This window comes from Camellia sinensis, chromosome 1 (assembly GCF_055761805.1).
Source record: "Camellia sinensis isolate YWXY chromosome 1, ASM5576180v1, whole genome shotgun sequence".
Taxonomy (NCBI): Eukaryota; Viridiplantae; Streptophyta; class Magnoliopsida; order Ericales; family Theaceae; genus Camellia; species Camellia sinensis.
Window position 1 is genome coordinate 193,554,226 of NC_138961.1, and position 10,704 is coordinate 193,564,929.

Below are 10,704 nucleotides of genomic sequence, written 5' to 3' on the forward strand. Positions count from 1 at the left end.
TTCAAATGTTTTTGACCTAAAAAGATTAGTATTGGGCCGGACAAGCCCAACCCAACCACACACCACGCGCCCAAGCCCAGCCCACCCGACCGGACGAGCGGCAGCGGCGCGCGCGTGTGTGGTGGTTTTTTGAGTCCAATGGATCTAGCCCATTTTGGCCATAACCTCTCCCTCTAAAACACTTGGGTATCCCTTGGGGCACACCCCAAGTACCAAACCCATGCCTTATAAACCCTTTCAAAACCTCCCACAAAATCAATGTGGGACAAGCCTTATTCAAACCTTTAAGGAATTTCCACCAAAACTCCATTTCCATGGTGCACACTTTGGCTTCAATTTCGCATTCACTCGGTAATGGTTTTGAGCAACCAAATATACCACGTGAATCACAACGCGGCATAAAACGCGTTACCACTTTGACCCGTGAAAATCGACGCACGGGGCCCACCTAAAAAATAGACCGAACTTAAGAAAAAATTCTGGTTTTATCCAGAATTTTATAACCATTTCCAACAAAATGTATATTTTACCTTGTATATTGTTGTATTTTGATATCATATGCATCAATTTTAGACTTTTAATTTTATTAAAATAAATAACAATGTAATTAAATCAAAATTGTGGAATTTATTGTATTTTTTAAAAATTACGTCGGTGTAATTTATCTAATTTTTTAATACAGTTTTTTTTTTAAAAAATAAATAAATCACAGACCCAAAAATTTTAAAAATAAAAGTTATTTTTCAGCTGGGTTCCAAACTCACTCTGCATACATGCATGAAAGATTTGGGGTTGCAAACGCAATGCAGCATCGATCGCGAAATGTGAAGTGGGAAGATGAAAGTTTTGCATAAAAAACCTTAGTAGATTACAATTTTCCAGGTACGCCCTTCAATAGAACAAACAATTTATTCTATTTCCAAAATTTTCTTTCTTCATTCACCCAAAATTGACTTTCTATTCTAGGGCTTCATCTCGTTTCCCTCTATCTTTCTTATCTGTTCATGTATCTATCATATATGGATTATGCGTCTCCAATCGTATGGATTTTGTTCATTTAAAAAAAAAATCATTTTTTGGGTGTTTCCTTAGAAGTTAAAACAATTTCTAAATTAGGTGAAAAATGATAAGAAATTAAGAAAAAAATTATCATTTCTTATTAAAAGTGGTATTTAGTAAGATTTAATAAGAAACAAGCTGGTTGATTGCCGTTGTGTTTGGTCGGAGATTTGAGAAGATATTTAAAAGAAAAATAAAAAAATTAATGAAATTAAGTGAAATATAAATACATTTTATTTACATCTTATTACTTATTTTATTTTCTTTTTCAAATTCAATCTCAAATCCCAACCCAGCATGAGTAACTTTTTATAATATCAATAATATTATCCTATGAGCACTTTTTATAACATCAATATTATTATCCCTGTATCTCATTCTTTACTTTTTTTAACCAACTGGAAAAAAAAAAAATTAAATAAATAATTTATTTGTTTCTTAGCTAGGTAAGAGATGACAATAATTTTTTTTTTTTTTTTCCTTTTCTCACCCATCCAAATCCAAAGGGAGTGTAATAAATCTCTGCTGTACGGATTCAATTTCTTTTTCTTTATCCCCTGTTTCACTTCTTCCATAATTCATACCATATGATATAGTTATATTCAAACAAAAATTATATTTTTCAGTGCTTTTTATTGCCTAATGTAATGCTTCTCCATTACAAATACGTTATGACATTGAACGTGTAGTGCTGTTAATTCTGGATAACTGAATTAATCTTTAGAACAACATTGGACCAATGTGGTAACTTATTTTTTAGTTGACTTTATCAGTTGTCAACTGTGAACAGCGAAAATATGCCGATGGCTTGTGTTACAATTGTAGATCCATGTTGGTATTGTTGAATATTTGATAATGTCCTAGTGAACATAACTTTAATAAAATACTGTACTGAACTTCGCCTTTCTATTGGCTAACAAAATTTTATCAATTTTTACTCGATTTATATGTTATGTTTGTATCTTGGATTTGTCCAGAAATAGGGAAATGAAATTACTTGTATGTATATATATCTTCTTCTTTTTTCTTTTTCTTTTTTTTTTTCTTTTTTTTTTAATGAATATACAAACTGAAAAAATGGATTTCTTTTGGCAAATGAATATTCTTTTTCTTACTTACCCAAAAAAAAATATTCTTTTTCTTCTCATTTTTCTAATCCGTCCTAACAAAAGTAAGGAATTTCGCTTCTTTCACTTCAGTTTCTTTTCGCATCTTTTCCATTTCTATTTTCGTTCCCTTCACAAATCCATGAATCAACCATAACATAAGTAAATTTACGATGAGGGAGAATTATTATGAAAACTCGATTTTCGTTCAGCCGAAGAAGGACCCGGATAATGTTTTGTTTGCTCCTTTAAAGGATAATAGTATTTTGGGAAATGCAAATTGCTCTAGGTCATTTGGTCAGTCTTAAAAAACCACAGCAGGTTGTTGTCACAGAGCTTGCAGGTTGGGGAGTTAGAGGCTTAGGGAATAGAAAGAGGAGAAAGAGACCACTCTTCTTCATTATTGTAAACTCACGATTCTAAACTCCATGTTGGAGTATGAATATGTTAGTGCTAGGACTAAGCCTTAGGTTGCTAATTCATGACTATGTAATGTGTACCTTGGGTAGAACCCAAGCCACTACCGTCAGGAGACAAAGTCCTAAAACCTTGAAAGTCTAGAGTGCTATGTGAGAACTTCATTGGCATGGAAGATTCAATGGGAGAGCTTCATCAACACCAAGTTTGCTTTTAACAAGGCTAGGATCAAGAAGACCTTGAAGAGTGGACACCATTGTTCATTTGGTCATCTTGGTTGATGAAAGGTAGTCTAGGTCATTGGTGAAGATCTACATAGGGTGGTTGACCTAATTGGGTCCAAATTGCGACAGCCAAACATGTCATTTGCTCATCCAGAGTGTGGATCACTCTACAGTTGGGGAAAGGCCCACACTTCACATAAACTAATTCACTTGGATCTCATTTTGTTTTTTTCCCCAAATGTGGATGGTAAATTGGTGAGATTTTGCCGACCAAGGCTTACTGTGGGCCGGCTCATGCTTGGCTATTTTCTTAAACTAGCTGTTGGTTGTGAAAACTTTAAACACTGTGGCACCTCCACTTGGTATTCTTGATGAGAAACAATCTATTTGAGAACTAAAGCATCTCTACACACTCTACATCACATCTCTTTTAGGTTTCCTACCTTATTTGAGTGAGTGTAAGCATGTGAGACATTCATTGCACCATTGGCAGAGAGTTGAAAGTTTCCATTGAAGGTATATCTATTCATCCTAATGCTATACACACTCGTTTGTACAAACTATTGCCAATGCCATCTTATACACCTATACTTTGGTCTCACATAGAGACATCCTAGGAAACTTTTGGAGTCTTGATGACCATCTTAGTTTATGTGTTCGGTGGTTGTGTTTTTGGTGGTTATTCATTTTGATTTGAGCCAATAAAACCTTATTGTCTATGATTGTAATTTTCATGTAAAGGTTGAAGGTGATTCTAGAGAAAACTTAAGTTGACTTGTAAAGTTTTGGTATAACCTAGGAAAACCCGGTTGTCTAATTTAGTGGATTATGCTGGCAAGGTAGAGTGGGAGTGCATTGACATTTCACCTTAAATAGTGTCTTCCATCTAGTGCTCCCTGAACATGCGCACGGGTGTTCAAACTGTGATTGTAAACTTGCTCCATAAAGCATGTCATGCACCTGGAAATGGAATCTTAATCTGATGGAGCTAGTAGCCATTCAATCTATGTTCAACTCTTCTTTAAAATTTCTTATTAGAAGTAATGGTTTCATTGTTTCTTATATCATGCATTATACACATGCAAATCTTGTTTTCATATTATTTAGACTTCTATTTCTATTATGCATATCTATGATGTATATTCTTATGCTTTTATATATAGAAATGCAAGATCCAAGTATACTGCTACCTGAGGAAGGTTAAGTAATTCCCAATTCACGAAAAAAGAAACCCTCAACCCATAAGGCTTCCACGTTTCAACAAGGTCTCAATGTGAAAGGGTTCCAAGAGCTGTTGCCGCTTCTTCAACTCAAACAGGGAAGAAAGCCTCCAAAAGAGGGTTGAAGAAAGAAGTTTCTTCCCCATTATTCCAACAACCCGTGAACTCGCCCTCCGATTCATTGCTGGACTCCTCGTCTGCATCTGGAAATGAGTACTGGGCACTGAGACGAAATATTTGATGCTGGAGGAAGAAAGCTTTGGGCTAGGGGGAGAGTTGAGAGAGGTTGAAGATCAGGTCAAAACCCTTGAAGATGAGAAGCTTGAGCTCTTGAATGAGCTTCTTGTGTTAGGACTCTTTGATCCTTCAGAGTTGCAGTCTCAGGGTGAGCGTATTGTAACTCCTGAGTCGATAGCTTCTGTTTTTGTTTGATAATTGAAGTATATATTGATTTGAATGGATAGACATTTGTGAAACATGTTCATGGTTACTATCTGTACAAAATGAGGTTAAATTCTAGTTCAGTAATTACCCATTAATTACAATTATTTTTAGCTCCTCCTTTCTCCCTCTATGGCATTTATCCCAGAAAGTCACATTTAGTACACTTTCATCAATTAAGGACTTGAAAAAAGGGACTCCAACAACTTCCCTGTTACCTTTTTTTTTTTGTTTTTTTTTTTTTTTTTGTTTGTGTGTATGGCTGTGAGACGTTTGATTGATATAAATGATCGTGAATTCTCAACCAAATCAAAATGATCAAATACCCATACTGCCTTAAGTTTGTATTTTATTGCATTTTGGTCCTCAAAATATGCATTTATTTCATTTTGATCCTCAAAGTTTGCGCTTTGTTTACATTTTAGTCCCAACCTTTTAATTTTATTGCATTTTTATGTAAAGTTTCATAAATAGCCCTCTTCCCATTATTAATTTTGAACGGCCTTGCTGCTAGGGACTAAGGTGCAGCAGATTGCATATTTTCGGAACTAAAGTATTGTAGATTACATACTTCAGAACTAAAGTGTTACAGATTACATATTTCAAGGACAAGTAGTGCAATTAACTTCTTTTATCAGTTGAGTAAGTTCACATAATCTATTGAGGAAGAAAAACTGAAGAATTGTTTTATATTCCAATGGCGAAAATTAAGGCAGTGATTGTGACAAAGTTGGTAAAGAGAAGAAAAGATCAAGAAATGGTCAATTATAGTTAGTAGTGAAAAGGAATTATTGTCTAGAAGTCATCTCATCAGCCACTCTGATGATTTAAGCACACCTAATGATTGAAACAAGTATCAAAATCAAGACAATATTATGATAGTGCTGGTCATAGGAAGCGGTCAGTCAACTAACCATTTAATTATCAAAAAAAAAAAAAAAAAAAATTGACAAATAAACTAACCCTTTAATCATCTTCATTCAAACTCACAATTTAGAGGCCATTGCTCCTCCACTCAATATATTTCACAGTACCATAAATTGTAACAGATTATGCTTCAGCAGCACCAATATTTCTTTGCTCTACAATCCATTCAAGAAGATCAGATAATTTACACAGTATCAGCAAGGAAGGAGCAAAAAAATTCAGCAATCACAATATATGACGAGAAAAAATTAATCAATTTGAATTTATATTGCTTGTATGTTGGTTTCTTTTAAACATATGATAGAAATTTCAAAGAAAATAACTAAACTGTGATTGACAATTGATATTTGATCTTCAAAGTTCCTATAACAATTTCTTCAATTTCAGCCCTGTCATCTGAGTAATCCCAACTTGGAACGTGTGTGACGGACCACCAGCGGCGTGGTTACCAGTGATTTTCTGCTTCTCCATGTCAAGAACCCAAATGCATAGGCCTCTGATGGAGCTTCCGCCTTGAAATTCACAGTGAAACTGATCTTCTGACCGTACCTGTTGAAGACTAACAACCTTGGCACAACTGTCACATTGATTCCCATTGGAGACAAGACTAGAGCTCTATAAACGCTTTTTCGGTCCCCAACATTTGTCACAGTTCGCGTTACTGAGAAATTGTCCTTAAGATTGGGTACTGTGATAGATGGATAATTGAGGCCATTTGGTGTTGCAAATGTTTGATTACATGTGCTGTTGTCTCTTGTTATCAGATGCAGCATTCTCTCATTGTAACCAATTGAACAGAGAAAAGCTTTATAATCTGTTGGCTGTGTGTCATAGATAAGCCCGGGATTTAAGACTCTAGTTGGGTTCACAAAGCCAGCACCATAGTCAAACGCGTTTCCCCGCCTTCCTTCAGGGTCGACTGTGATCGGTCTGTGATGCTTGTCTAAGGCGGTAGCTGCATTTTGCAATCTCAGAATTTTGAGAAAAAGCTAGTTGGCATAATTGATAGTCCTAATAGCAACTCTGGTGTAGTATTTAGGTGTAACATGCTAAAATAGCACAACATAACATAAAACACTCATTCCAACAGTGTAGTATATGCAATAGCACTGTGCTATAACCTATGCCAACAGCAGATAACACAGTGCTATTATATATTACGCCAATAGAGAAGCATGCAGTAAATCCGTATAAAGTGTGCCTTTGATGTGCTAAAATAGCACAAAAAATACTACACCAATGGAGAATGCTATAAAACTGGCCCAATGCTAAACAGAATCAATTCTGAGATTCAACACAGACATGACACGCACATAATAATCATACTTGATAGTGATGAAAAAGATCAGACTTAAACAACTTTCAAAGCTGTAAAGCTTTCTTAAGAGAAACTTGATCACATTAAATAAGATACATATATATGTGTGTATATAAAAAAATTGAGTTTGTTTTGAAACACGCGAAATTTACCAGTTGTCATGATTGCAGATTTGATAGCAGATGGAGACCACAAAGGATGCACAGCTTTGATCAAGGCTGCAATTCCTGTTATGTGTGGGCAAGCCATGGACGTGCCAGACTGAATGTTAGACTGCAATTTTCCAATTGCTGGCGACCAGGCTGCTAGGATATTTAATCCAGGAGCTACGACATCGGGCTACAAGGAAGAACAATCAGAAACAAAGCATAATAAGAAATCGAGAAAAAAAAAATGCAACACGGATTGCTAGAACAAAAATTCACCTTCAGAATTTCTGGGGTTAACGCATTTGGGCCTTTTGAAGAAAATGCTGCAATTTGAGGAGCAGGTTGAGATCCTAAGACGGTCTTCGCAGAGAAAATCCTAGCCATTGGCTTGCTGTTCATGACGAAAGAATAGCTTAGCATAAAGAGAAAAAATAAGAAAAACGAATACTGATGAATCTCTGTCATGGTTAAGTACAAAACAAACCGTGTATGCTTAATGTAAGTCAGGATCTTGTTTCCTTTTTTTTTTCCAACAATAGCTGCCGGGATTACAAAGGGAATAGCGACATCTTTATCTGTTTCATCTACAAGAATCATCCCCACTCCACCGGCTGCTTCAACTGCTTTGCTTTTTGCCAGCTTAGACTCGGTTGAACTTTCAGCGTGTTGGCATACTAGAACCTTCCCTCTGGCCTTAGTACTATTCAATGAACTCTCCAAACAGTAACTAAAGGAACATGTAGGAAAGACAAAAAAATAATTTAAGCATTTCCCATAATGCATAGGTGTTTAGATTGTACTCACAGCTAAGTACCTTTTGATTCACCTGGATTGATAAGGAGTGAAGTACCCAGCATAGGCTTCCGAAGCAGAGATGATCCTTGTGGAGGTGCTCATTTGAAGTAGACTGAGACTTTCACCCTACTCAATCACCAAACAAAAAGAGTTTCAGAATCAGTGTAATGATACCAAAAGTCCAGAAATAAATGGCATCACCGTGATGTTGATGGCGTCTCCAAGCATGATATTGGATGCAAAGTCACGGTCTGTTGAGCTAGCACCAACAGTGATCATCCACGGAGCAAGGTTTGTTGCAGAACCCTGGTTTCCCTCATTTCCAACTGAGGAAACCACCACAATTCCATGGCTAGCAGCATGGAACGACCCCACTGATATGGCATCGCTGAAATAATCTCCCTGAGGAGAGTCAGGACCCAGAGACAGAGACAAAATATGAATCCCATCTCTGATAGCATCATCGAATGCAGCCAATAAATCAACATCGTAGCAGCCAGAGTCCCAACATGTCTTGTACACTGCAATTCTGGCCATTGGTGCACCTCCTCTAGCTCCACCGGCTGCCAAACCATTATAGTTCATGTTTGTCACGAAGCGGCCGGCAGCTATGGATGCTGTGTGGCTACCGTGACCAGAGCTGTCCCTCGGGGACCTGAATGACATTGTCTTGATCGGATCTTCTTCAGCCTCATACCCACTCAAATAAAATCTTGCTCCTATTATTTTCCTATATCATGACAATTTTAGCTTGAGGGTTGGGGTTCAACAAACAAACAAACTCCAAGATTCACAAATTTGGGTACCAAAAACAATCGAATAAAATACCTGTTGCAAGTTGAAGCATTGAATCCTTCTCCTGATTCGCATTTCCCTTTCCATTTAGCCGGCACTGGAGGCATGTGAGCATCACTGAAACTTGGGGATTCAGGCCAAATTCCTGCTTTAAGCAGTGCTTAAAATTAATTGCAATTTCATAGAGTGTGAGAGAGATATTTTGCTATTCAATATGTTTCACAACAACTTGAGAGTTGTGTGTGTGAAAAAGAACTCTACTACAATCTTAACAGTGGCAAGAGAGACCGGCACGCCTTTGTTAGCAAAAACAGTGACAAAGAGAGGATTAAAAAGAAAAGTGGACTAGAATGAAGAGTGTTTTTTGATTAAACAAAATGAACCTATAATTTCTAAAATCATAATGAAAAGTCTCATTTTAGTTCGAAATCATAATGAAGAGTGAGGAAGGGCATTGTTAGCTCACATACTTGTGACTTCAAACAAACAGGGCATCAAAGAAAATGATAGTGGGTACTCATTAAAGAATGAGCAAGTGTTGTATTCAATGAGCACAGAGAGTAGTTTGTTTTCTACTCCTAATCCTAGGAAAAGCCCAGAGGTCATGTTTCCATAATGAACTAATAAATGAACATTGTCTAATTTGTGCATACACATACAGTGATACTAATCAATGAAACCAATTGTTCTCGATAGAAAGGGAAAGACAACTAACCGGTATCAATGAAGCCGATAACGACATTAACTTGGTTCTTGGTGGAATACCCAGGGATTTCCATGGTTTCTTCTCCCAAAAGACCCATGAAATCCCATGAATGAGTCGTGTGAAGCCTCCTGCGGTTGTTTGGAAACACCGACACCACTCCAGGCATCTCTGTGTTCCAATTTTTAAAACCATGACATTGATTTTTCAGAGCCATGGATATAAATCAATCAATTATGATGAGAAATGGTAAAGATAATAGTAAATACTACTATTGTATTGACATACTGGCAATTTCAGAAGCTTGGTCCTCTGTCAACCTGGCTGCAAAGCCTCTGAAACCATGTCTGTAACTGTAGACATGAGATGCCCTGGCTTGTTCAACACTGTGTCACCAATTGAATGATTCAATCAGCACAACCAAACAATCCTCAATAAGAACAAGAAGATGAAAACAACAATAACATCAAACCCAAAAAAAAAAAAAAAAAGGAATTTGAAAACATGGTGGCGTACAGTTGAAAAAAAAGAAAAGAAAGAGAAAAAGGGAACGTTGGGTAGACCTTCCACCATGAAAATCAGTGAGGAATTGGTGGTTCTGAATCAAAATCTCATCTGGGTCATGACCATCTCTGCTTCCCATATAGACCACATAGACCTGCACACAAGACAAAGCTCGACCCAGTAACATAAATCCGAAAACAAGAAAACAAAAACAAAAAAGTAGAGTGAAAATATCATATCTATAGCCATACCTTAGCAGAATAACAGAGGGCAACTTGGGCAAGGAAAGCACAAAGGAAAAGAAAAAGAATACCAATATTAGTAATAGTGGTGTTTCTGGATGAAGCCATTCCAAGCACTGAAATGGGAATAGACAGAGGATGGAAAAGAGGAAGATGGGTTTTTTGTTTTTAATAGCACAGAGAGAGAGAGAGAGAGAGAGAGAGAGGTTTGAAAGAAGTGGAGATTGGGGGGTATTGTTGACACAGACATATGATGGAGTAATCTATGTAAAAAGATTTAAAGATGTATCCATGTCTGTATAGATGTATGTATATATGGGTCCAAGATGGTACAAAAGAGAGTGAAGTGGAAGCCAAATGAAATGTGAAGAGAGAGAGAGAGAGAGAGAGAGAGAGAGAGTGGTGTGTGAGTGGGTGGGTGGGTGGGTATGGAGGTGTGGTGGATGAGGTGAGGGTTTTTACTTTTCAGCAACTTGTTCTTCTTCTGTTAAATAAAAAAAGCACGGCGCCGGCCCCCAGCAATTCCGGAGACCGTTGTTGAAACAAATTATTCCCTTTTCACCATAGGTAGGAAAAATAAATAAACAAGAATGATTGAGCTCTTAAAAAAAGAGCTCTGGGAAACTTTAATTGTGATGGGTTTTATGTGAAGTTTTGTGTTAATTTTTTTTTTTACAGGTCTTTTAGAAAAAAAAAAAAAAAAAAATTAACTCTTAACTTTTTTATCTATTTTGAATTATATCATCTTTCACATTTTTTACTTAAAAATTTTTTTAAAAAATCAAAAAATTAACTTTTTACAAA

The 10,704-nt window shown here is 36.5% G+C and overlaps 1 protein-coding gene and 1 long non-coding RNA gene across 2 annotated transcripts; one reads left to right on the forward strand and one right to left on the reverse strand.

Annotated features, from left to right (window-relative positions):
• The first annotated feature begins 744 nt into the window (after positions 1 to 744).
• On the forward strand, positions 745 to 4,584 carry LOC114279162 (uncharacterized). Its single transcript, XR_003635190.2, has 2 exons — positions 745 to 882; positions 3,970 to 4,584. It is a non-coding gene; the product is annotated as an uncharacterized LOC114279162 (long non-coding RNA).
• A 1,045-nt stretch (positions 4,585 to 5,629) lies between these two features.
• Positions 5,630 to 10,444, reverse strand: LOC114279161 (subtilisin-like serine-protease S). Its single transcript, XM_028221361.2, has 11 exons — positions 9,910 to 10,444; positions 9,718 to 9,812; positions 9,443 to 9,540; positions 9,167 to 9,325; positions 8,485 to 8,596; positions 7,858 to 8,386; positions 7,688 to 7,782; positions 7,346 to 7,588; positions 7,138 to 7,252; positions 6,865 to 7,051; positions 5,630 to 6,349 (listed from the first exon to the last, which is right to left on the reverse strand). The coding sequence occupies exons 1-11, from the start codon at positions 10,006 to 10,008 to the stop codon at positions 5,787 to 5,789; spliced, it is 2,295 nt and encodes a 764-aa protein (XP_028077162.2). The 5' UTR covers positions 10,009 to 10,444; the 3' UTR covers positions 5,630 to 5,786.
• Positions 10,445 to 10,704: the final 260 nt, after the last annotated feature.

Bases quoted from the DNA above. Each gene is read 5' to 3' on its own strand.
- LOC114279161 (XM_028221361.2), bottom strand. From the start codon at position 10,008: ATGGCTTCATCCAGAAACACCACTATTACTAATATTGGTATTCTTTTT. The intron at 7,589-7,687 runs GTGAATCAAAAG...ATGTTCCTTTAG, and splicing joins TTCACTCCTTATCAATCCAG to TTACTGTTTGGAGAGTTCAT. The intron at 7,052-7,137 runs GTGAATTTTTGT...TCTTCCTTGTAG, and splicing joins TAACCCCAGAAATTCTGAAG to CCCGATGTCGTAGCTCCTGG.